Source organism: Anomalospiza imberbis, unplaced genomic scaffold (genome assembly GCF_031753505.1).
Source record: "Anomalospiza imberbis isolate Cuckoo-Finch-1a 21T00152 unplaced genomic scaffold, ASM3175350v1 scaffold_58, whole genome shotgun sequence".
NCBI lineage: Eukaryota > Metazoa > Chordata > Aves > Passeriformes > Viduidae > Anomalospiza > Anomalospiza imberbis.
This window is the reverse complement of record NW_027100192.1, coordinates 41,755-68,510: the sequence shown is the minus strand read 5'-3', so window position 1 is coordinate 68,510 and position 26,756 is coordinate 41,755. Positions and strand designations below refer to the sequence as shown.

The 26,756-nt window shown below is 54.6% G+C and overlaps 1 protein-coding gene across 1 annotated transcript; it reads left to right on the top strand.

Moving 5' to 3' along the window:
- Positions 1 to 1,587: 1,587 nt before the first annotated feature.
- Positions 1,588 to 16,755, top strand: LOC137467297 (serine/threonine-protein kinase pim-1-like; the record flags this gene model as incomplete). The annotated part of the gene is made up of 9 exons (XM_068178792.1): positions 1,588 to 1,679; positions 1,821 to 1,871; positions 2,066 to 2,432; positions 3,082 to 3,296; positions 14,770 to 14,850; positions 15,019 to 15,069; positions 15,274 to 15,640; positions 16,255 to 16,431; positions 16,673 to 16,755. Coding segments are annotated over exons 3-9 (1,230 nt in total), but the record flags the coding sequence as incomplete, so codon positions are not given.
- Positions 16,756 to 26,756: the final 10,001 nt, after the last annotated feature.

Below are 26,756 nucleotides of genomic sequence, written 5' to 3'. Positions count from 1 at the left end.
GCAAGAGTTGAGCTGCACACAAGGTGTGGAAAGCCTAGAGAAGCTGCAGTTGGTGGCACATCTTGTGACAGAAGCTGCACCTCGTTCTCCAGGAAAGGTTCCTGGAAAGAGCAAACAGGAGTGTGGAGAAGATTCTGGGAAAACTGAAACAGCTTTTAAGAAATGAAATTAAAATGGAAAGAAACAACTGAAGATGTTTTTCTCTGTTTATTTTTATGCTCCTCTTTTCCATCTTGCACTACTGCTCCATCCCCTTAATCCAAATAGATCTCATCTCTAAGATCCATGACTTGGTGAATTTTAGACACTCTAAAATACCATGAGCTACACACAGTTTGCCTTCCCCGTTTGTTTTTTTGGGGTTTTTTTTTGTTTGTTTTTTTTTTTTTTTTAACCATTGCTGGAGATGTAAATGCAGTGCCTGGGTCAGATACAAATTCTGCATTCAGGGAATGTGCCCCGATAGGGTTTGATCCTCAGCGGGGACAATGCATGGCAGCGACCGAGGGGATTCCTGTTCCCCTGTGTAGGAGTCCAGACTCTGGGTCTGGGCTGACCAGGGCAAAGTTCCCGTGTTTGGACAGGCTCAGGGGCTGCCCCCGGGGAGCGGGGGGCTGGGCGCGGGGGCGAGCAGGCAACGGAAAAACGGACACGGGGACAAACGGCCCCGGAGCTTCAGTTGCAGCGGCAGCGGCGGCGGCGGCAGTCGCAGCAGCGGCAGCAGCAGCGAAAGCAGCAGCGAAAGCAGCAAAACCAGTCACTTTGAGGACTCCCTCGCCCGCTGTCCCGCACCCTCTCCCGCTCTCCCTTTCCCGGTGTCCCCTCCTCTCCCAGTCCCCCTCTCCCCTTGCCGGGCCATGTCCCCAGCCCGCCCCCGGCCCCGGGCGGGGCGGCCCCGTCCCCGCCCCGGTTCCCGGCCCCGTCCCCGCCCCGGTTCCCGGCCCCGTCCCCGTCCCCGGCCCCGGACCCGTCCACGTCCCCGCCCCGGTTCCCGGCCCCGTCCCCGTCCCCGTCCCGGTTCCCGGCCCCGGCCCCGTCCACGTCCCCGTCCCGGTTCCCGGCCCCGGCCCCGTCCCCGCCCCGGTTCCCGGTCCCGTCCCCGTCCCCGGCCCCGGCCCTGTCCCCGTCCCGGTTCCCGGCCCCGGCCCCGGCCCCGTCCCCGTCCCCGGCCGTCCCGCCGGGGTCTCGCCTCCGCCCGGCTCTGGCCGTGCTGGCGGTGGCGCTGCTGGGCGGGCATCAGTGCCTGGAGCTCGGGCGGCACCGCCGCCCTCTGGCTCCGCCTGGCCCGAGCCCGGCCCCGGCCCCGACGTGGGCTCCAGTCCCGGCCCCGGCCCCGGCTCCTCCCGGGCCCCGCGGAGGACACACGCGGTGCGGCCGCTCCCGCCGCCCCCGCTGCGGCTTCCCCGGCCCGAGCTCCGCCGCTCGGCAGCGCGGCCGTCGGCCCCGAGCCGCCGCTGTCCCGTTCCAGGGACAGAACGCCTGGGGAGGGCCGGCCCGGGGCGCTCGGGGAGCGCTCGGGGGCCGCTCCTGGCCCCGGGCCGAGCGCTGACAGCCCCGTCCCGCCCGCAGGGAAGGCGCAGGAGGAGGCCCTGCAGGAGCGGTACCGGCTGGGTTCGCTGCTGGGCAGCGGCGGCTTCGGCAGCGTCTTCGCAGCCACGCGGCTCTCGGACGGCGCCCCGGTGAGCGGCGGGGCCGGCGGCAGGCACAGGAGGAGGGGGCGGAGGTGGAGGAGGAGGAGGAGGAGGTGGAGGAGGAGGAGGGGGATGGGGCTGCGCAGGGCAGGCGGGCGAGCTCAACTCGCTGCTCTCCCTTGCTCGCAGGTGGCCATCAAAAGGGTGCCACAGAACCGCGTCCGGCACTGGGGCGAGCTGGTGAGTGAGCGGGGCCAGCGGCAGAAGCTGGGCAGGGATGAGCCGAGGCCCGGCAGGGTGGAAGCCACCAGGACACCTCGAGGGAGAGCGGGCGTAGGGCCAGCGCAGGGCGCAGAGCATCCCGGGCTGGGTGAGGGGTTCCCGACCCCCGGCACGGCATCAGCCCCACTGATGGCATCGCGCTCCTCCCGCAGCCCGACGGCACCAGCGCACCCCTGGAGGTCGTGCTGCTGGACAAGGTCTCCACTGGCTTTCCCGGTGTCGTCCAGCTGCTGGAATGGCTTGAGCTCCCCAACGACATCGTGATGGTGCTGGAACGCCCAGAGCACTCTCAGGACCTGCACCAATTCATTCGGGAACGGGTGGTCCTGTCCGAGGAGTTGGCGCGGGATCTGTTCCGCCAGGTGCTGGAGGCCGTGCGGCACTGCACCAGCTGCGGGGTCCTGCACAGGGACATCAAGCCCAAGAACATCCTGGTTGACCTGGCCACCGGGCAGGCCAAATTGATTGACTTTGGCTGTGGCACCTACCTGCAGGACACAGCCTACACTCGCTTTGCAGGTGAGCCCACGCAGGGGTGTGCTCTCAGTCCCGGCATCTCATGGCCCAACACCACACAGCCCAAGCTGGGTGTGGCAGCGGGGATTCTCCCTTTTGCTGCCCTTCATGGCACTGAGATTTCAGCTGAGCTGCTTTTGAGCAGGGCTGGGTGGGGAGCCAGCTTCCAGCCCTGCTGGCAGCCTTTGCCCACCACTCTGGGCAGGACTGAGGCTAGGGCTGGGCAGCCAGCCCAACAAAAACACCCCTGGGTGGGGTAGCAGAGAGGGGTGGCCAGAACCTGTGTCCCAGCCGGTTTGGGGTGCAGGTGAGAAAGGGCTTGGACTGCTCCACTCACCTGGTTTCTTTTGGCTTCATAATGGTTTTTGGGGCAGTGCAGGCAGGGAGGATGAGGGCATGGTTTTCCCAAGCACTGAGTGGGATTTTCCTCCTCATGGTCGGGCCTTGCCAGGGCTTCCACTGCTCTCTTCCAACCCCAGTGGCTTCTTTTCCATCCCCGAGTCTGTACACCTGTACACAAGTCCCAGGTGCTGGCGAGAGGGCAGCGGTCACCCCGTGTGCCACTGGGGCAGCCCCCACACACCCAGGGATGCTGGAGCCAGGCTCAGGGAGCAGCAGCGTCCCCCTGATGAACCCCATCTGTATTCCATAGGAACACGGTCATACAGCCCCCCGGAATGGACCCAGTTTGGCTGGTACTACGGCAAGCCAGCTACCATCTGGTCCCTGGGCATCCTGCTGCACCAGATGGTCTGCGGGGAGCACCCTTTCAGGAGGGGCTGGAACATCAGCTGTGACCATGAGCTCTCGCTGCCAGGACGGCTCTCTCAAGGTGGATCCTCATCTCTGGCCACGGGGGCAATACCAGTGCTGGGAGACAGCAGCAGCTCGTGAGCATCCCTCTCTGGCAGCTGCTGAGGAGGTGGCACATGTCCTGCTCTCCTGCTCTCCTCCAAAACAGGGAATTGATGGGGAAGTTTAGGCCCAGCTCTGAGCACATCCAGCATGGCCTGGGCACGGGAATAGTGGGGCAAAGCCAACAGGAGCCTTCTCCAACTGACCGGTAGTTTCTGGTTTCTCTGTCCAGAGTGCCAAGATCTGATCAGGAGGTGTTTGTCCATGCTGCACTCGGACAGGCCCTCATTAGAAGAGCTGTTCCGTGATCCCTGGCTGCAGGATATTGATCTGCCCTAGAAGAAGGGAGAGAGCCACAGGCACACTTTGATGCAAGGCCCTGGTAAGTTACAGCTCCACACATGCCTTGGCAATCAGAAGCAAAGGAACGCAGACATTTTGTCCTGCCTGTGCCACTGCCCAGGGGTCATCAGATGGGAACACGCAGCCCTTGTGCTGGAGCTGAGCTGCTCTGCCCAGCACTGCTGGCCACCATCCGAACTGGTTTTGCTTGTCCTGGTTCCCTGACAGCTGGGGCCCTGGGCAGAACCCTGACAGCCTGGGCTCACCCCAGGGAAGGAGAAGAAGCCCCTGGAGAAGCTGTACCAGGTGGGGCTGTTGCTGCTGGGGACAGTGAGGACGACATCAAGGATGACAACCTCTTCCTCCACCTGGTCACCGGCAGCTGAGGATGATGGACTTTGATTCTGACACCTTCTCCAAAGCCAGGCTCCACAGGGAATTTGCAGGTGAGTCCACACGCAGGGGGATGCTCCCAGATTTGGGCATTGCACAGCCTGGCCGGGAACCAAAGGTTCCCCCATTGCTGGGGCGGATGCAGCTGATCCTTCAGTCGGCTGCCAGGCTGCTTTTGGCAGGGCTGGGGGGATGGGCTGGGGTGCTGATGAAATGGGAGTGGGCTCCTGGCCCTGCCAACAGCCCGAGCACCCACCGTGCCCCGGGCTGGGGCTGGGGCTGGGGCAGCCAGCCCGACACAAAGAAACCCCCATGGTGGGAGCAGAGGTGGGACTCCAGAACCTGTGCAGGGGCTGCTTTGCTTTGCAGGCAAGGAAGGGCTTGGGCTGCTCCACTGCCCCTGTTTGCTTTGGGATCACCGTTATTTTGGAGGGCAGTGAAGCGGGGAAGGGAGAAAACCTGGGCTTCCCTCACCTGTGGGTGGGTTTTTCCCTGGCCTGCAGGGGTTGGGCCTTCCTTAGCCCCTGACAGAGATAAGATTTTTGACCTTTTTTCTTGTTCCCCTTTTTGTCTGTAATCTATTTTCAATAATTTGTTGTGTGTTTTTCTAGAGGAAGCATTCCAGGTGGGGTCCAGTCTGGATGGGGAAGTGCTTGGGAGCAGCTGTGGCGTGGATGGGCCGTGCCCTGGGAGAAGGATGAGGACATGGTTTGGGACCAGCTTTTCTTCCAGCGAGGGATGGCGTGAGGTGGGTCCTGTCTGCTTGGCATGGTGGGATCAGAGCTTTGGGGAGATGGCAGCGAGCACAGGAGCATCCTGCTCTGGGCAGCTGCTGAGGGCTGGATGTGCCGTGGCCGGCTGCAGGCTGGGCACATGTCCTGCCCTCCTGCTCTGCTCCCACAGGCAGCAGGGATGGGCAGCTCTGGGCACAGCTCTGGGCACGGCCAGCATGGCCTGGGCACTGCGGGCGGCTGGGACAAGGGGACAGGAGCCTTCAGCTGACGGGCGCTTTCTGGTTTCTCTCCTTGCAGCCAGGCTCTGCGGGTGCTGAGGCTGCTCTGGGCTCTGCCAGGGCTCTGCTGGAGCTCAGCACCGGGCTGCAATCAGCCAAAGAAGAAATGGGGTGACCTGCAGCACAGACCTGCTTGAGCATTTCAGCATCACAGCTCAAGTTTGCAGAGTGTACACCTCCAAGGGCAAACATGACACCACCCAAAAATTAAACTTGTTCAATAGCTTCTGAAATGAAATCAATCTGGGATGACCCCAAATGATATTTTGCAACTTGCTCAAGATGTAGCTCAGCCCTTCTCTGAACTGTTCTCTCCCCCACCTGCCTTTTACTTCCCAACTGCTCCCTCTTGTCCCCCAGTGAGTTCCCAGCCCATGGCAGTCTCCATCACACTGTTGCCTTCCTTGGTGCCCCTCACCATGAGGAAGGCCGAGCCCCAGGCTTGGGGACTCATCCTGTCACTGGATGAGGAGCAGCAATGTCTCAGAGGTCCAGTGGGATTTTAGTGTCATTCAGAGCTGCTTTCCAGCCCTCAGCTCTCCTCACTGCTGAGTTCCCACTCCCTTTTCCTCGTCCTTGCAGCAGGATGAGCTCTGTGAATCCCCTTGAGCCTCTCCACTCTTCCCAGCCCACGCACCCACCTCAGTAAGGCTGAAGCTGCAGCTTCTCTGTCTCCTGTGGCACACCAGTCCAGTCCCCTGTGCGGGGAGCCCCAGCCCCAGAGCACAGCACTCAGCTGTGCACTCCGGGCTGGAGCAGCTCCCTCCCAGCCCCAGCCCAGGGACTCCTCCGGCCCCGGGGCTTGGGGCACCATCAGCACCCGCTGCTCCAGCCACCGCTTCTGCTGGTCCTGACAGCAGCACCCAAAGTGGGGCTGATCCCGAGGGAGCAGCAGCAGGGCCTGGATCTGATCCCTGACTCTGGGGCAGGGCTGGACAAAAGACACCCAGCAGCAGCAGCAGCACATGGAGCTGACTTTCAGCACAGCCCCTGCCACTCTTGCCTCCCGTGTGCAGCGGTGTCACAGCAGCCTGAGGCACCTGGGAGCACCCTGAGCCATGCCAGGGTCAGTGCCAGGAGCATCCCCTGGCGCTGTTTAAAACCGGCTCAGCAGGAACTGGGGATGCAAACAGGATGAACCTGAGCATCTCCCACCAGCAGATACCTCAGAGCTTACACAGTAACACGGCCGTGACTCTCCCAAACTGGATTTAGGAATGGCACACCTACTGCAGCCATTGGATCATGAGCTGCCCAGATCCCTTTGGGACTCCTGCTTTTGGTGTCTCTGCCTCCTCTCCCTGCCCCAAGGAGGCTCCTCTCTTCCTCTCCCTGCCCTGACAAGACAGTCACACAAATAAAGACATGGGATTACCAGGTGCTGAGGAGCTGTAGAAGGAGCCTTCTCTAGGTCTGGCCTGTTTCCAAAACCCGCACAGTCTCCCTCAGCAAGGAACCTCCTTGTCCACCCTCTCCAAGGGTGTCAAGCTCAGGAAGGGATTCCTGACACCCTGTCCAGCTGGGAGAGCTCCCGTGTCTCCATACCAGGGGATAAAACCAAACCCAGGAACCCTGGGGGGACTGAGACTGTGGCATGGGGACATCTGTATTTATTTCCCAGTGGCAAACAAAAATGTGGAATGGTGCCAGAGCTTGTTTTGATCTACATCAGCTTTTGATAATTGTCCCTCCTCCTGACAGCGACTCCTCTGCAGCTGCACTGGGAGATCTCTGGGGCTGAGTCCACTAAGAGGAGATTTCAGTGGGGCTGAGGTGCTCGAGGGGGCCCATTTCAACGCTCTGCTGAAGTCCAAGGACATTGTGTTTCCCCGAGGAGCAACGCTCCTTTCTGGCACTCACTGCCCCGTGAGGGATATTATTCAGTTGCTGCCATTGGGTGAGTTCCAGCCACAGGGAGAGGGAGGAGGAGATGATCCCACCCATGGCTGCTGCTGGGTCCAGACTCTGGGTGAGATAAAGCCGAGACAGAGCTTCAGCATCTCCCCCAAAATCACAGAATCACAGAAGGGCTTGGCTTGGAAAAGACCTTCAAGTTCATCTCCTTCCATGCCCCCTTCCACTATCCCAGGCTGCTCCAAGCCCTGTCCAACCTGGCCTTGGACACTGCCAGGGATCCAGGGGCAGCCACAGCTTCTGTGGGCAAGCTCTGATCTCTGCCCAGGTGAGCAGGGACAAGACCCAAGGGAACGGCTGGAGCTGGGCCAGGGCAGGGCTGGGCTGGAGATCAGCAAAAGCTTCTTCCCCCAGAGGGGGCTCAGGCACTGCCCAGGCTCCACAAGGAATGGGCATAGCCCAGAGGCTGTTGGAGTTCTAGGAGCCGTTGGACCCCGCTCCCGGAGCTTCACGGGCTGCGATTGTTGGGGCGTCTGTGCAGGGCTGGGGGCTGGACTTGATGATCCCAATGGGTCCCTCCCAGCTCAGCCCCTTCTTAAATTCTCACCCTTTGGATCAGCCTTTGTGTCCCTTCGAGGCGCTGGCAGAGCTGCTGGGGACAGGGCAGGAGCGGGGCAGCCCCAGTGTTCCCCTGTCTGTGACACCCAGAAGTGACAGCCCCAGCGCTCCCCTGTCTGTGACACCCCAGCGGTGACAGCCCCAGCGTCCCCTGCCTGTGACACCCCAGCGGTGACAGCCCCAGCTTTCCCCTGTCTGTGACACCCCAGGGTGACAGCCCCAGCGTTCCCTTGTCTGTGGCACCCCAGCGGTGACAGCCCCAGCGTTCCCTTGTCTGTGGCACCCCAGTGGTGACAGCCCCAGCGTTCCGTCCCTGGAATCGCTCCAAGGGAAGCGTCCAGAGCCGCGTCCAGTCAATGGAACTGTCCGGCCACTGACCAGCCCGGCCTGGGCTGATGTGGATTGCTCTGCAGACAGCTCGGGGAAGGTGTAAGAGGCCGTCTGAAGCCCCCACATTTGCCTACCGGTTGCCACAAGCAAAAACCCCTTCCCCCATTACAGTACCAGCTTGGAGAGAGCGGCAGTGCAGGTGCAGTTGCTGTACCGTTACGTTAGCTGTTCCGAACAAGGCCTGGCAAGGAGTTGGCAAGGAATTGGCAAGGACTTGGCATGAAGCCACCAAGGAACAGCCTACTGCATATTTGCCCACTCTCCTCCTGAATCTGAATGAACTTTTAGGGTGACCCTAATCATCTCTCACTGAAGACCTCTCATCTGCCCCGTGACCACTGTGACAGACGGACGGAGATGGAAAACCCTCCTCCCAAGGACTGAGACTGAGACCCCTCCCACAGGGAGAGGGGAAACCACTAATGACACGACCTGTTCTTCTTCAGTAATTCCAACGGACTTATTCTTCATTGTGTTCGTCCTGCCTTGGTGGTTTCAGTGGACTCACCTGTTCCCCCACAGCAATCACAAGAGACTCTCATTGTCCAGCATGTTCCCCCCTCTTTCCTCTGTGGACTATAACTGTGAGGATCTCGCCTGTGTTGGTAGCTATTCCTATCCCCCTCTTTTCTCTCTCTCTCTCTCTCTCTATCCTTTTATCTCCTTTCTGATCCCCACTATCGCATTTACTGTTTTGGCCCTTAATAAAGGCGCATTTGTTGTGATTAACTGATAGTCTCTTGCTGTTTGCCGTTTTGCACTTTTGGGATTGGTGAAAAGAACCATCACGACACCCCGCACAAGCAGATCGTGACAGATGGCCAGGGTGTCAGACCCAGCCAGCAGGGGTTTAGGAGGGCTAGGTCGTGTTTGACCAACCTGGTCTCCTTTCATGACCAGGTGACCCTCCTGGTGGATGCAGGACAGGCTGTGGATGTGTCTGTTTGGACTCCAGCAAGGCCTTTGGCACTGTCCCCCACAGCACACTCCTGGAAAAGCTGCAGCCCACGGCTGGGCCAGGAGCACTCTGTGCTGGGTTCAGAACTGGCTGGATGGCCGGCCCAGAGAGTGGTGGTGAGCAGTGCTGCATCCAGCTGGGGACAGTCACCAGTGCTGTCCCTCAGGGCTCTGTGCTGGGCCAGCTCTGTTCAATATTTTTATTGACCACATGGATGAGGGCATTGAGGCTTTCATTGGTAAATCTGCAGATGACACTAAGCTGGGAGCACGTGTCCATCTGTTGGAAGGCAGGAGGGCTCTGCAGGGACACCTGGAACAGTTGGATGGATGGGTAGAATCCAATAGGATGAAGTTTAATAAATCCAAGTGCCCAGTCCTGCATTTTGGCCACAATAACCCCCTGCACTGCTCTAGGCTGGGGTCGGCGTGGCTGGACAGTGCCCAGGCAGAAAGGGACCTGGGGCCACTGGTCGACAGCAGGCTGAACATGAGCCAGCAGTGTGCCCTGGTGGCCAAGAAGGCCAATGGCTCCTGGCCTGGATCAGGAATGGTGTGGCCAGCAGGAGCAGAGAGGTCATTCTTCCCCTGTACTTGGCACTGGTGTGCTTGGCATTCCTCCCCTGTACTGGCACCCTACCTCGAGTGCCGTGTCCAGTTCTGGGCTCCCCAATTTGGGAAGGACATGGAGGGGCTGGAGCGTGTCCAAAGAAGGACAACAAGGCTGGTGAGGGGTCTGGAACACAAGTCCTGTGAGGAATGCCTGAGGGAGCTGGGGTTGTTTAGCTTGGAGAAGACTCAGAGGTGACATTATCACTCTCTACACTCTCTGAAAGGTGGTTGCAGTCGGGTGGGGGTCGGTCTCTTTCTCCTCACAGCAACTGACTGAACAAGAGGACACAGTCTTAAGCTGCACCAAGGGAAATTTAGGTCAGAGATTAGGAAAAAAGTTTTTTATGGAAAGGGTGATAAATTACAGGACTTGTCTGTCCAGGGAGGTGGTGGAGTCACCATCATGGGATGTGTTTAAAAAAAGACTGGATGTGGCACTCGGTGCCATGGTTTAGCTGAGGTGGTGTTAGGGCATGGGTTGGACTTGATGACCTTAAAGGTCTCTTCCAACCCAGCAATTCTGTGATTCTGTCATTGTGTGACATCACAGACCAGGTTGTGGCATCATATAGTTGGCTGTGACATCTCTGGTTTATTATGCGACATCACAGAGCAGGCTGTGACATCAGAGCATGCCTGTATGACATCACAGAGCAGAGCAAGCTGTGAGGTCAAAGAGTGTGCTGTGACATTATAGGGTGGCTGTGTTCCATCACTGAAGCTGTTGTGACATCACACAGTGGGTCTGTGTGACCACAGAGGTGCTGTGTGACATGTTAAGTGAGTTCTGCCATCACAGAGCAGGCTGTGACATCACAGAGGAGGTTGTGATGTCACAAAGTTGGCTGTGACATTACAGGCTGGCTGTGTGACATCACAGAATGGGCTGTGAGGCCACAGAGAAGACTCTGCCATCATAGAAAAGGGCTCTGTGACATCACAGAGCAGCGGTGTGATGCCACAGAGAAGGCTGAGACAATAGAGAGTGGGTTGTGACATCACAGAGCTGACTGTGAAATCACAGGGCAGGCTGTGACATCACAGCGAGGCTGCATAACATCACAAAGGTAGCTGTGCCATCATAGAGCTGGCTGTGACATCACAGGGTGGCTGTGACATCACAGCCTGGGCTGTGACATCACAGGGCAGATGTTGTGACATCACAGAGCACACTGGGACCTCAAAGAGCAGGCTGTGACATCACAGGGCACCTGTATGAAATCACAGGTGGCCTGTTACATCTCCGAGTGGGCTGTGTGACATTACAGGGCAGCTGTGTGACATCACAGGGGCTGTGTGACATCAGAGGTGGCTGTGTGACATCACAGGAGGTTGTATGACACCACAGGGGCTGTGTGGCATGGGGTTCCAGGGCAGGGCAAGGCTGGACCTGCCCCTTCCTCCCCCACACACAAAAAGTTTCCAGCCCACAATCTCCTCCAGTCTGTCACAACAGGCAGTGTGGGAGGTGAAATCCCAGCTGTGGCCATGGGCACCTGCAGGAAGAAGGACAGCTCTTTTCCAGAGGAATGAAAGCCCCAGTTCTCGGTTTATTTCTGATTTAATTGCCTGGAATTTATTTGGTTTTGTTGTTGCTTTGTTTCCTTTTTTGTGCCTGAAGTGTCCAGTCAGGAGCAGAGTGACGCTTGCCAAGGAACTTTGTGGTGCTGTTGCTCAATATTAAATCTGGTTTTTGCTGCTCCCTTGCTGGGGATTTTTTCAGCGCTCTCAAGCCCTCGTTGGCAACAGGGTGAAGGAGCCCTGGGCCAGGCTCTGGCCCTGGGGGACACGGGGACGCTGCCGGGGGGTCCCTGTCCCCTGTCCCGCCCCCCATGGCCCTGTGTCAGGCTCTGGGGTCGATCTCGTGGAACATCCTCTGGGGGAGGCTGCGGCGCCGGGGGCGGGGGGACCCGGGGGGACAGGGGACCCCGCTGTGCACGAGCAGCGTTGGACTTCTCTGGGGGAACTGGGAGGGGGGGCTGGGGCAGAGTCACCTCCTCAGTGACCTCACACAGCCCCTGTGATGTCACACAGCCCCTGGGGTGTCACAACCCACTCTTGGATGCCACATAGCTCCCTTGTGATGTCATAGGCCCAACTCTGCGATGTCACTCTGTGATGTCACAAAGCTGTGCTGTTACAGAAGATTCTGTGATGTCAGAAATTCACCCTGTACTATGACGTCACAAAGTCATCCTGTGACATCACAGTCTGTTCCATGATGTCATAGCCTGCTCTATGATGTCACACAGCCAACTCGGTGATGTCACAACCCACACTCTGATGTCACAGAGCCACTCTCTACATGACGGCAGAGTCTGCCCTATGGCCTCACACTATGATGTCACACCCTGCTGTGTGATGTCACAAGCCCCTCAGTGATGTCACAAAACCCTCCCTGTGATGTCATACTGCCACTCAGTGATGTCACAGCACACACTTTGACCTCACTGCCCGCTCTATGATGTCATACAGCCATGCCATGATGTCACAGCCTGCTCTCTGATGTCACACTGTCCCCTCTATCATGCCATAGCTGCTTGATGACCTCACACAACACGCTCTGTGATGTCATAGCCCAGTCTGTGACCTCACACAACCCACGCTGTGCTGTCACACAGCCCCCCTCTGAAATCACAGCTGCTCTGTGCCTCCGTGACACAGCCACAGAGGCGCTGATGTGACACAGCCCCCTCTGGGACACCCCACAGCCCCTGCCAGTGCTGAGCCCCTGTGAGCTCTGTCTGCGCCCTGCTCGTGTCCCTGCGATGCCCTGGCAGTGCCCCAGCCCTGCTGGGCTGTGCACAGGAGCTGCTCCTGGCCACAGCTGTCTCTCTGCAGCGCTGCCCTTGCCAGGAGCTGCCTCTGGGCCAGGAGCCTGGCCCAGCTCAGCAGCACAGACACAGCACCAGGACGTTAATGACCCTCTGGGGCTTTGGTGCTCTTTGCATCGGACCCAGACCTCAGAGTGTGCTCAAAGAACTTCTCAAGAACTCAAAGTCAGATTCAAAGTCCAGACTTTCTTTAACTTTTAATGGGTCCCACTGAGGGACACAACTCATGTGAAAGTGTCCCCGGGTTCCAGTTAGAGCAGAACACTGGAGGCAGTGATGACAGCTGGGGACAAACAAGGCAAAGGTGTCTCTGGTGCTGAGCAAACCTGGATATCACCATGGTGTCCTTGGACCTGCATTGTCACACTGACCCACTGTTCCATGAGGTTCCCCAGTGTCACCATGGTCACTGTCAGAGGCTGGATGAGATCAGTGTCCCGAGACACCTTGGGTTGAGCTGTCAATCAGTCCCACAGCTGGGACAGCGCTAACCCGGCTCTGAACGCCCGAGCAATCACAAATCCCAGCTGGGGGGAGGCCCACGAAGGCCCAGGGGCTTAAAACCAAGGAGCACAAGGTCAGCCCCTGCTATGGACTCTGCCTTCTCCTGGGGCTTGTGTCTCACCCACACTGGAACCCCAGGAGCTGGGAGCCACATGTGTGTCTATCTGTGGAGCTTCTGTCTCTCTGTCTCTCTGTCTCTTTCCTCTCCTTCTAATGCTCTTTCTATGGAACATTTTTGGGTCCCTGAACAACTGAAGTGTTTAAGGCTGAGAGGTCCAGCTTGTTCTGGTGCTTTCCATGAACTGATTGAACTCTTGATTTATGAACCAATGCACTAGATGTGGAATCCTCTACACTGAACTCAGAAACACATGCCCTCTGTCAGAGCATTTTCATCTTCTAGATCACTTTCAAGATGCCCATGGGGATGTTGCAATGATTATCACACAGCTCTCCATTTCTGGATGCAGGCTCTGCAGATTCTTTCTCTGCATTCAGTCAGGCTTGCATTCCCTGACAATTCCTGGTAGCCCGTCATGGTTTCTTAGGGCAGAACAGTAACAATGAAAACCTTACCAATGGCACAACTGCCCAGCCCACAAGGAAAAGAAAGAACAAGCTGTCAAGTTCTTCAAACATTTCTCCTGCTGTGCTGCAAGAGTTGAGCTGCACACAAGGTGTGGAAAGCCTAGAGAAGCTGCAGCTGGTGGCACATCTTGTGACAGAAGCTGCACCTCGTTCTCCAGGAAAGGTTCTTGGAAAGAGCAAACAGGAGTGTGGAGAAGATTCTGGGAAAACTGAAACAGCTTTTAGGAAATGAAATGAAAATGGAAAGAAACAATCCAAGATGTTTTTCTCTGTTTATTTTTATGCTCCCCTTTTCCATGTTGCACTGCTTCTCCATCCCCTTAATCCAAATAGATCTCAGCTCTAAGATCCATGACATGGCAAGTTTTAGACACTGTAAAATACCATGAGCTACACACAGTTTTTGCCTTCCCCTGGTTTACTTGGAAAGCAGTGATGGAGACTAAGTGCAGCCCTTGGGTCAGGTACAAATTCAGCATTCAGGGAATGTGCTCCCCTAGGGTTTGATCCTCAGCGGGGACAATGCACAGCAGCGCTCAAGGGGATTCCTGTTCCCCTGTGCAGGAGTCCAGACTCTGAGTCTGGGCTGACCAGGGCAAAGTTCCCGTGTTTGGACAGGCTCAGGGGCTGCCCCTGGGGAGCGGGGGGCTGGGTGCGGGGGCGAGCGGGCAACGGAAAAACGGACACGGGGACAAACGGCCCCGGAGCTTCAGTTGCAGCGGCAGCAGCAGCAGCAGCGGCAGCGGCAGCGGCTGCAGCAGCGAAAGCAGTCAAAGCAGCGATTTTGTTGCATTCCTCTTGATTCTCCTCTCCCTTTCCCGCTGTCCCCTCCTCTCCCAATCTCTCTCTCCCCATTCCCGGCCGGGCCATGTCCCCAGCCCGCCCCCAGCCCCGGGCGGGTCTGCCCCGGCCCCGTCCCAGTTCCCGGCCCCGGCCCCGTCCCTGTCCCCGGCCGTCCCGCCGGGGTCTCGCCTCCGCCCAGCTCTGGTCGTGCTGGCGGTGGCGCTGCTGGGCGGGCATCAGTGCCTGGAGCTCGGGCGGCACCGCCGCCCTCTGGCTCCGCCTGGCCCGAGCCCGGCCCCGGCCCCGACGTGGGCTCCAGTCCCGGCCCCGGCCCCGGCTCCTCCCGGGCCCCGCGGAGGACACACGCGGCGCGGCCGCTCCCGCCGCCCCCGCTGCGGCTTCCCCGGCCCGAGCTCCGCCGCTCGGCAGCGCGGCCGTCGGCCCCGAGCCGCCGCTGTCCCGTTCCAGGGACAGAACGCCTGGGGAGGGCCGGCCCGGGGCGCTCGGGGGGCGCTCGGGGGCCGCTCCTGGCCCCGGGCTGAGCGCTGACAGCCCCGTCCCGCCCGCAGGGAAGGCGCAGGAGGAGGCCCTGCAGGAGCGGTACCGGCTGGGTTCGCTGCCGGGCAGCGGCGGCTTCGGCAGCGTCTTCGCGGCCACGCGGCTCTCGGACGGCGCCCCGGTGAGCGGCGGGGCCGGCGGCGGGCGCAGGAGAAGGGGGCAGAGGAGGAGGAGGATTAGCAGGAGGAGGAGGGGGAAGGAGGAGGAGGAGGAGGGGGCGGAGGAGGAGGAGGATGGGGCTCGGCGGGGCGGGTGGTGCGCTCAACCCACTGCTCTCCCTTGCTCGCAGGTGGCCATCAAAAGGGTGCCACGGAACCGCGTCCGGCACTGGGGCGAGCTGGTGAGTGAGCGGGGCCAGCGGCAGAAGCCGGGCCGTGCCGGGTGGCGAGGAGCCGGGGCCCGGCAGGGTGGGAGCTGCCGGGAGCCCTGCAGGGAGAGCGGGCATGGGCTGAGCGGGGCATGCAGAGCATCCCGGGCTGGCTGAGGGGTTCCCCAGCCCTGGCACGGCCTCAGCCCCACTGACGGCATCATGCTCCTCCCGCAGCCCGACGGCACCAGTGCACCCCTGGAGGTCGTGCTGCTGGACAAGGTGTCCTCTGGCTGCACTGGTGTCATTCAGCTCCTGGAGTGGCTTGAGCTCCCTGACAGCGTCGTGCTGGTGCTGGAGCGTCCGGAGCGGTGCCAGGAGCTGTCAGGTTTCCTGGCGGAGCGGAGGTTCCTGCCGGAGGAGGAGGCGCGGGGGCTGTTCCGCCAGGTGCTGGAGGCCATGCGGCACTGCACCAGCTGCGGGGTCCTGCACAGGGACATCAAGCCTGAGAACATCCTGCTCGACCTGGCCACCGGGCAGCTGAAACTGATTGACTTTGGCTGTGGCGCCTTCCTCCAAGACACAGCCTACACCCAGTTTGCAGGTGAGCCCTGCCGGGGGATGCTCCTGGGCATCTCATGGCCCAGCCGGGGTGCAGCCCCGGGGCTCCCCCTATTGCAGCCAGGATGGGATTAATGCTGGAGCCAAGCTGATTTGGGTGGGGGTGTGAGGGGGGCCAGCTCCAGCCCTGCCGACAGCCTTCAGCACCCACTGTGGCCTGGGCTAAGGCTGGAGCTGGGGCAGCCAGCCTGACAAAAACCCCAGTGGGGGTAGCAGAGAGGGGGGTCTGACCCTGTGCCCTGGATGGTTTGGTGTGCAGGCGAGAAGGGCTTGGACTGCTCTGCTCCCATTGTTTGCCTTGACTGGTTAACATTTTTGGGGGGCCGTGCAGGTGGGGAGTAGAGCGGGCTTTCTCCACCACTGGATGAGTTTTGCTTTTGTGTGTCACGGTTGGGCCTTCCCAGGATTTCTGCTGCCCTCTTCCAACACCAGTGGCTTCTTTTCCAGCCCCAAGTCTGTACACAATTCCCAGGTGCTGGTGAGAGGGCAGCAGTCACCCTGTGTGCCACTGGGGCAGCCCCCACATGCCATGGGGTGCTGGGGCCAGGCTCTGGGAGCCTCAGCGTCCCCCTGATGAACTCTGTCTGTGTTCCACAGGAACCCTGTCCTACAGCCCACCAGAGTGGATCCAGCACCAACGCTACCACGGCGAGGCAGCGACGATCTGGTCCCTGGGCCTCCTGCTGTACCACCTGGTCATGGGGAAGCACCCGTTCAGGAGGGGCCAGGAGATCATCTGGGGGCGGATCTTGTTCCCACGACGGCTCTCTCAAGGTGGGTCCTCATCTCTGGCCATGGGGGCAATACCAGTGCTGGGAGACAGTAGCAGCTCATGAGCATCCTGCTCTGGCAGCTGCTGAGGAGGTGGCACATGTCCTGCTCTCCTGCTCTCCTCCAAACACAGAATCCATGGGGAAGTTTAGGCCCAGCTCTGGGCACACCCAGCATGGCCTGGGCATGGGAACAGGGGGGCAACTTCTCCAACTGACTGGTGATTTCTGGTTTGTTTCCCCAGAGTGCCAGGATCTCATTAAGAGGTGTTTGTCCATGCAGCCCTTGGACAGGCCATCCTTAGAAGAGCTTTTCCGTGATCCATGGGTGCAGGGTGGTCTTCTGCCCTAGAAGATGGGAGAGCTCCACGTGCACAGTTGGATCCAGGGGCCTGGCAGGTAACAGCTCCACACATGTCCTGGCAATCAGTGGCAAAGCCAACCAGACTGGTTTTGTCCAGCCTGTGTCACTGCCCAGGGGTCATCAGATGGGAACACGCAGCCCTTGTGCTGGAGCTGAGCTGCTCTGCCCAGCACTGGTGGCCACCATCTGAGCTGGTTTTGCTTGTCCTGGTTCCCTGACAGCTGGGGCCCTGGGCAGAACCCAGACAGCCTGGGCTCACCCCAGGGAAGGAGAAGGAGCCCCTGGAGAAGCTGTACCAGGTGGGGCTGCTGCTGCTGGGGACAGTGAGGACGACATCAAGGATGACAACCTCTTCCTCCACCTGGTCACCGGCAGCTGAGGATGATGGACCTTGATTCTGACACCTTCTCCAAAGCCAGGCTCCACAGGGAATTTGAAGGTGAGTCCACACGCAGGGGGATGCTCCCAGATTTGGGCATTGCACAGCCTGGCCGGGAACCAAAGGTTCCCCCATTGCTGGGGCAGATGCAGCTGATCCTTCAGTCGGCTGCCAGGCTGCTTTTGGCAGGGCTAGGGGGATGGGCTGGGGTGCTGATGAAATGGGAGTGGGCTCCTGGCCCTGCCAACAGCCCCAGCACCCACCGTGCCCCGGGCTGGGGCTGGGGCAGCCAGCCCGACACAAAGAAACCCCCATGGTGGGAGCAGAGGTGGGACTCCAGAACCTGTGCAGGGGCTGCTTTGCTTTGCAGGCAAGGAAGGGCTTGGGCTGCTCCACTGCCCCTGTTTGCTTTGGGATCACCGTTATTTTGGAGGGCAGTGCAGGGGGGAAGGGAGACAGCCTGGGCTTCCCTCACCTGTGGGTGGGTTTTTCCCTGGCCTGCAGGGGTTGGGCCTTCCTTAGCCCCTGACAGAGATAAGATTTTTGACCTTTTTTCTTGTTCCCCTTTTTGTCTGTAATCTATTTTCAATAATTTGTTGTGTGTTTTTCTAGAGGAAGCGTTCCAGGTGGGGTCCAGTCTGGATGGGGAAGTGCTTGGGAGCAGCTGTGGCGTGGATGGGCCGTGCCCTTGGAGAAGGATGAGGACATTGTTTGGGACCAGCTTTTCTTCCAGCGAGGGATGGCGTGAGGTGGGTCCTGTCTGCTTGGCATGGTGGGATCAGAGCTTTGGGGAGATGGCAGCGAGCACAGGAGCATCCTGCTCTGGGCAGCTGCTGAGGGCTGGATGTGCCGTGGCCGGCTGCAGGCTGGGCACATGTCCTGCCCTCCTGCTCTGCTCCCAAAGGCAGCAGGGATGGGCAGCTCTGGGCACAGCTCTGGGCACGGCCAGCATGGCCTGGGCACTGCGGGCGGCTGGGACAAGGGGACAGGAGCCTTCAGCTGACGGGCGCTTTCTGGTTTCTCTCCTTGCAGCCGGGCTCTGCGGGTGCTGAGGCTGCTCTGGGCTCTGCCAGGGCTCTGCTGGAGCTCAGCACCGGGCTGCAATCAGCCAAAGAAGAAATGGGGTGACCTGCAGCACAGACCTGCTGGAGCATTTCAGCAACACAGCTCAAGTTTGCAGAGTGTACACCTTCAAGGGCAAACATGACACCACCCAAAAATTAAACTTGTTCAATAGCTTCTGAAATGAAATCAATCTGGGATGACCCCAAATGACATTTTACAGCTTGCTCAAGCTGTAGCTCAGCCCTTCTCTGAACTGTTCTCTCCCCCACCTGCCTTTTACTTCCCAACTGCTCCCTCTTGTCCCCCAGTGAGTTCCCAGCCCATGGCAGTCTCCATCACACTGTTGCCTTCCTTGGTGCCCCTCACCATGAGGAAGGCCGAGCCCCAGGCTTAGGGACTCATCCTGTCACTGGCTGAGGAGCAGCAATGTCTCAGAGCTCCAGTGGGATTTTAGTGTCATTCAGAGCTCCTCTTCTGCCCTCAGCTGTCCTCACTGCTGAGTTCCCACTCCCTTTTCCTCGTCCTTGCAGCAGGATGAGCTCTGTGAATCCTCTTGAGCCTCCCCACTCTGCCCAGCCCACGCACCCACCTCAGTAAGGCTGAAGCTGCAGCTTCTCTGTCTCCTGTGGCACACCAGTCCAGTCCCCTGTGCGGGGAGCCCCAGCCCCAGAGCACAGCACTCAGCAGTGCACTCCAGGCTGGAGCAGCTGCCCTGCAGCCATGGCTTGGCTCTTTGTGGCAAGGGAATGCTCCCTGTTTGCAGCTGTCCCTGCAGGATGGCCCCAGGGCAGAGCCCAGCCGGGCTCCCACTGCAGCCCCTGAAGCTTGGGGCAGACAGTGGTCCCAGAGCTGGGGTTCACGGGGAGCACCCGGAGCTGTGGCTTTCAGTCAGTGTTGGCAAATGTTGTGTTCTCATCTCCTGCAGCCTGTGGGGAAAGCAGCCTGTGCTGCCAGGCCTGTGTGTGCCAGGGGCTCTTGGATGTCTCTGTACCCATGGACAGAAGGCTCTGTGTGTGCCAGGGGCTCTTGGATGTCTCTGTAGCCATGGACAGAAGGCTCTGTGTGTGCCAGGGGCTCTTGGATGTCTCTGTATCCATGGACAGAAGGCTCTGTGTGTGCCAGGGGCTCTAAGATGTCTCTACCCATGGACAGAAGGCCCTGTCTGTGCCAGGGTTTCCATAATGTCTCTGTACCCATGGGTATGGAATAGCATGGACACTGAAAGTGTCAGTCCCGTTGCTTGCACGCTCCTTCCTTTGTGCACAAGACACATCCAGGCACACCCCCATGTACAGATACATTAAAAGGACAGGGAGGGACAGAGATTTCCCACAGTACTCCAACTTTGGCATAACTCACCTTTTAGCTGGTGGCCAGGGGATTTTTTTTCCCAGCTCTGTGTGAGAAGGTGTCCAGGAGCTGAAGGAGCAGCATTTAGAAGCAGTTTCAGGATTTCTAGGCAGGAAGTGGAGCTGACAACCATCCACGTAACTTGCCGTATTCATCAGGATGTGCTGCTGGTTCTTTGGGAATATGGCCCAATGGAGAGACGAGACTTGGAAAAATCCCAGCTCTCTGTGGGTTTGTGCAAAGGGGGAGCAGCAGAAACACTTTGTGTCTGCTTTGGGGACACAAGGTCCAAGGAGCTGCGGTGGCAGAGGGTGACCTGGGCTGGTGGCAGGTGAAGTCCTGGTTCATGGCATCCCAGAGTGGCACAGGACAAAGCTCCAAGCACTCCCAACCCCACTGATGAAGTCTTTGTGATGCTGCACATCCTATAGGAAAAGCTGCTGTCACACAATGCACTGGGATTTCTAAGTTTCATTTTAATTACTTTAGGTCCAAGTTTCAAACTGCAATGTTTTTGTTCTCAAGACACAGTCGTGCACAATCCATCTCTCATCCTCCTATTGCTTCAACAACAATTTAAAAAAATAAATCTTAATATTGGAAACAAAACCCAGTGTCTTTAAAAAAAGAATGCTGGGGTCAGTCAGTAAGATGGATCCAGGCCATCAGAACAGGCACAAAGTAAATGAGTTCTCCTTTTAAAAAGATCAGTTACCTCTTAAATACAAAGTTACAGAAGATTTCATTACACATTTGTTTCTTTTTGTTTTCTCTTTCATATTTTTCTCATTTTTAAAATTTTTTTCTATTTCTTTTTAAGTAGATAACACATCATGTAAAATAGGTAAGATTTTTCAGCAAAAATCAGATTTTTCAGCAAAAATAAGATTTACAGCAAAATAAGATACATTTCTGATAAACAATGAAAATATTTACTCCTCTGTTTAATTTTCTCTGGATACCCTGCGGTAAAAAATCTAGCAGATATGAGAAGAGGTGTCAAGTGTTTGCTTTGGACTAAGCTGGAGTTCAGCACTGCTGACATCCTGATCCAGCCAAGAGTTGCAGAATTCTTTTGCACATCCCGAATGTGTTTGCAGGCACAGCACCTGCAGTGCTGACACACCAGTGCACGTGAATAACTCTGTTACTCCCTCACAGAAGTTGGGCTCTGCCCCAGAGCGAGGTGCTCCAGCCCTTTGCTCCTGGTTCCCGTGGGGAGCAGCTCCCTTCCCTCTGGCTGAGCTGCTCAGGCAGAGCCCGGCAGCTCCTGGCCCTGCAGGGCTGAGGCTTTTCCCCGTTGCTGGGCACAGACTGATGGAGCAGCACTGCTGAACACGGGCACACACAGGGACCAGCAGCAGCTGCCTTTGGCCACCTGAGGCTCCAAGGCCCAAACTCAGAGCAGACAGGGCTGGAAGAGACTCACAGGCTCCCTGCTGGCTGTGCTGCCCCACTTGTGCCCACCTGGGAGCCCCCAGGGCCAGCAGGGAATTGAGATGGCAGCCCTGGGCTCCTGGAGCTTGTGCAAGGAGCGGAGCTGGGGACTCCCTGTCCATGGGGAGCTTCCAGATGGAAAAGGCTGCTGTGCCCAGGCAGCTCCAAGGGCACAGAAAGGAGGGTCTCCACCACGGGATCTGTGCCAGTCCCACAGTCCTGGGCAGCAGCCACCGAGCCCTCGGGGAGCAGAGGGCACAGCAAGAGGGACAAAAGCAGGCAAGGTCAGAGACTGGAGAGAGCCAGACCCGGCAGCAGGAACAGCTGCTCCATTGCACTCTTGGAGAAAGCTCTTGGCTGCTTCAAAGCGCTGAAAGGCGTGCAGGGCAGAGAGGAGGCCACACCAAACACTGCTCCTGTTTCCACAGCCTCCCCTCTCCGTGTCCCAGAAGGAATTGGATGGACTGTGCTCTTCTCTCCGAGTGTCTCGTTCAGCACGAGCGGCTGAGCGCCAGGAGCTGAAGGAGCTGAAGCCTCAGGCCTCAAGAGCTGGGCCTGAGGAGACTTTGTGAGCAAATGAATGCTGCTAACATGGACCTGGCTGAATGCAGCAGATGGAATCATGGAATCACAGAATCCTTTCTGTTGGAAAAGACCTCTGAGCTCATCCAGTCCAGCCGGTCACCCAGCAGTGTCGAGCCCAGCACTAAACCACGTCCCTGAAGTGCCAAGGCCTGGACAACAGCCCTGAGTGAGGCCCTGAGCCAAAGGTGGCCTCTGGATGAACCTTCCAACCAAAGGTTATCTTTGTATCTGCTCACTTGTCACTGTAGAGCAGGACGGGAACGAAAATGACTCCAAATCAAAGGCAAAGAGAAGGAACTCCGATCTATTTCAAATGCACCGCTCCATTTATAGAGAACATCGTGCGGACTGATTTCATTGGTCTTAGAGTAAAAACATCTCACACCACTGGTGTGCAGTGAATGACGCACGGTGGCAGAACCTATCTATAAACAATGTGAACAACAAGATAGATTAGAGAATTATTTACATTCTTTCCCAACTGTCTCCCAGGCTCTCGCCTGGTTAGAAAACCTTCTCTTTTTCTCTCTGACTGAACTGAGAATATCCACACCCTGCTTTCTGGGATTTCTGGCCCTGCCTCCTGTCCCAGAGTTTGGCAATTCCCCTTGCACAGCGTGCTGAGCTCTCCATGACCAGCTCGAGAGGTTTCTCAGCTGTTGCGTCCTGTGGCATGGCACAAGAATCTGCCTCCAATTAGCTCGGGAGCGCAGCTCCAGACACATGGGTTTGGTTGAGTAAATGCTATTTGTTTGGTGGGTAATGATGTTTTTCTAAGCTTATGCTTTATTCATAGCATGAGTGACATTTCTGCAAGAGGTAGTGATGTGTCTCTGGGTCTTAGTTCTGTTCTGGTTTTGGAAAATACACTTCAAACAGCTATAGCATTACACATTAGATAACCGGCGTATGAGTAAAATTACAGTAATAACTAGGGGCTTATGAATTAAATGAAATAAATATAGACACTAGGTTTTAAAAACAACAGGCCTTTACTATGATGAAAGGAATAATTTCGATTCAAGGGTGGAATAGATCTTGGGTTTGAATTTAATTATATGTTACAGTTTTGCAATTATCATTGTTGGATTACTCATGGGATTAAAATGCACATCTTTTAAAATGAAAGGTAGAAATATAGCTTTTTAAACATTTCATTTCAAGATCATTAGGTACATTATTACCTCAGCTACAAGACAATTTCATTTTTGCTCTGATGCTCTTTGATTTCTAACAGATAGGAAACAGCCTTCAGTAGTCGCTCTTCATTGTGTTTCTTTTTCTGTATTCCCATGTCTCGTCCTAAATTGCTTCTATTGAAGATCTGCAGTGGCCCAAATGACCATATTTGAGCTCTGAATTTGTTGTATCTCTCTTCCTGTTTTTTCTTTTGGCCTGTTTTCAGATTAATAATGTGAGACTAGATAAGCTTCATGGAAAAAAAAGAGTCTATTTCATCATGTTAATCCAATAATACTATCAGGCAGCATCAAACAAAAAAGCTGTGTGTTTCTCCAGAGCCCTGAGATGAATACCTTTTTTGAAACATGGAGATTTATATTCCTGTGGGAATGTAAGTGATATCAAGGGCAGCAGATTTTGAGTGCAGCTGTTTTTACCATTAACAGAGGTAAGTATTTGAAGGAATTTTGATATTTCAGCCATGGTTTATTATCAAGGGTCTCTTGTGTGAAATATGCCAACCAGAACATAGATGACCATTGATTGCTACATTTGGCTTCATTAAAAAAAAAAAAAAAAAAAAAAAAAGGAAGAAAGTTCTTAAATGCATTATGTTTTTAATATTTAAGAAGTAAGTTCATGGAAACCTGGAAACTCATACTCAGGTGCTGTGAATCACAAGAGTTTCTTGTGGAACAAAGCACAGCCATCTATACTGTGTGTGTATCTGAGTGTGCGTGGGTTACTTTTTTGTGAATCGTGAATCTTTTCTATCTTTAGATTGTTATTAATAGAAGAACTTTAAAATTCCTTTCACATTGATAGCCAGAATTTTGGATCAAATACATAGAAAGAAATACAGAAGTGTGGGCATTTCTGAGGTTCTAGAGTTCCCCATATGACCAAGCAGTAGAGTTTATAATCTCTGTATTTTAACTTTCCTTGTCCGGTAATATGGACTAGAAAAATAAGATTTGTATATAGAGTCTAAAAGCATAGAAGATTAATAGTTTGAAGTACTGCCTTCAGCTTTCACAAAATTCATGGAGAAGTGAAGACTAACAACATTAAGGAGGTGTTCAATAGCTCTGTGTGATTGACCAAAGCAGTTTCATTAGATTTTCTTTTCCCTCTTTTTTTTTTTTAATAATTTAAGCTGTGCTTTTGCCAAATACCAGTCTCAGAACTTTGCACCCTACATTCTGACAAGAGGCAGCAGTATAAAAGAGGTGGGAAGAGAGGCTTTAGCAATATATTTTCTCCTTTTTCCATTCTCCCAAGGCAAAACCTGGAGTCTTTCTGAAGCCATTGGCCAGCATTTACTCTTTATCTCCAGCCTGTATCTACATATTAATTTTTTAAAAATTGTATTCAATGGATCATGTAAATAAGTCTGCTGTCCAGCAATTATTCATGTAAGATGCAATTCAACCAAATTGTATTGTGATTTTCCTATTGCAAAATCTTGTCCTTTTTAAAAAATTTACTAATATTTTATTTTTCTGAAGGCAGAGTGGATGCAGACAATGTACCTGCCAAAGTCAGAGAGATTGCAGACAGGGTTTCCAGCTTTTAAGTTTCCAGGGCTTTGTGTATTCAGATTCAGGCATTCTAACTTTGAACATGCAGCCATTTAATCTTGCAAAGACAAAGGTTGTATTGGCATGGAAGCAAATACAGAAATGCACTCTGTAAGGCCATGAAAGAATGTCACTGCATTACAGCAGCCTAACAAGGTATCATACATCAGCTGAAGCATTGTAATTGTCTGTCTATGCACTTGAGCTTGCCCAGAGCGAGGTAAACATCGATATGCTCCAGGGATTACTCATTAAATGAAGCATTATGGTTTAGTACTGAGAAATCTCTGCTGTCCTTCCATTATTTTCTACTTAAATGATCATTTTCTTCTGCATAACAGTAAGTTTTAATTATGCGATTTGCTGTGTGTGTGTGTTGGATGTTTTTCAGTTGCTCATGCAGACTGTAGACAAACACATACATGTGTGCAGACACAACATTTTCCCTGCTATAATTTGGTATTTCTGGCACTTTGCAATAGTAGGGTCAAAGCCAAACTGTAGCTACCTCTGGAAAATCTTACAAGTAGCTGTAATTGAAAAAGGCAGTATAACTTTTCTGTTTTAAAACCTAGTGGAGACTTTTTTTCGGAAAATGGAAAGTATTTCATCATTGCTTCAATGTGAGTTTTTGATGAAGTCATGGAACTTTTGAATGTGTGTATTTTTTGAAACAATTCTGAAACTCATTAGGCAGTAACAGAAATGCCATTACATTATCGTGATCCACTGCTAACTCAAAATTTGACTTTTGATAGATGTAGTAAAAAGAATGAAATTATTCTGAATTCTAAGTAAGTAAATACAACTAGTTTGATCCTCCAGGATAATTACAGTTTATAATACTGAATTGAAAAGTTTATTGTGGTTGTAAAACAAAAGGAACTTTTTGATAGGGCTTACTGTTGTAGTTCTGTGAGATGTAATCCTTTTGGATATTTCCTACCCCTCATGATTCACTCTGTTGCTAATGAAGCTGTATTCTGACAGGCCTTTAAATTAATGCCTATGCCTGTATGAAGCACAAGTATGGAGTACATAAAGTACAATTGTTTTAAGTATTTATATTTGTCTACTGATGCACTAGAATCTAACAAACTCAAAGGAGGAATCCCTTTCACGAGCTGTAAATTTCAAAAGTTCTGACCTATTGACTTCATGAGAGTAAAAATTCTCCAGTGGGAGTAAGATGTTCATCATGCCTTAACATAAAGTCCAGGAGTCAGGGAAATGCCTGGCTGGAATAAACAAGCAGCTCATCCAGTCTGCCATTCTGGCACCAAGGGCGGGTAAGACCAGATGTTTCAACGGAAGGCATAAATCTTCACAATTTTACTGTTCTGTATTGCAAGATGATGTTTCTTACATCACTCACACCTTGAAACCTGAAGATTAAGAGAGCTTATAACTCTTACTTCCTCATAGTCAGTTTATAACATAAATCTTAAAGCACATTTCTTAAATTATTCAGTAATTTTGAAAGCAGATTTTGAAGATACATTATCAACTGGTGCAAAAGTAAAACGCTTCACCTCCATGCTGCCTTTATTAGAGTAAAAGTTGTGAATATGAGAAATCCTGGTCATTTCAGTAAACTAAAAGTGAATTTTACTGCAGCGTGAGAGAGGCAAAGGGCCTTGTCAAGGAGAGATGTGACAGATCTCCCCAGCTGCTGGGTGCTGGGATGCCTTTTCCATCCTACCTGCCTGCAGGTACTCACCAGTTCATGTGTGGGAACCCTTCTGCTACCAATCCTGAGCCACTGATGGCTGTGAAACTGAAGGGTTTGTCTTTCACTGATCTCAGCTCTGATTTTGCCTCATGTTTGCCAGCCTTGGCAAATGCTTACTCTGTTGAATTGAACTTAGTTTGTTCAAAGCTGATCCTGGATTCTCACCAAAGATTTAGTTGTGAAATATCTCATCTTGTGCAGTGGCCATAGCAAGATATTTCTCTTTGGCAGCAAACACTCATTAGAACTGATGACTACTATCACCTTCTTAACTTTCTCTTGACCAATTTTCACTTAATTTCCCACTCACTCTGTGAGACAATTATACAAAATAAATAATGAGGTAGCATGTGTAATGCAGCTAATGTTGAAACAGTTGGATGAGCATCAAACTAAATCCGAATTTTCCTTTTTTTATTGCCCAATGGGAGCTACTTTCTGGCTAATGTTATGAAGGTGGTGGTGTATGAGGGGAAATTAATACATTATCACATTGCACTATTGGTATTGGAAGTGGTTCTTCACACACTGGGTAGCAGACATATAAACTTGTTTGCCAGATGGTGTTGCAGATGCAAGAATTTTACAAGGGCTCAGAGGGATGCTGGACAAGTACTTGAAAGTGATATCTACTTGGGGGTTGCAAAATAGACAG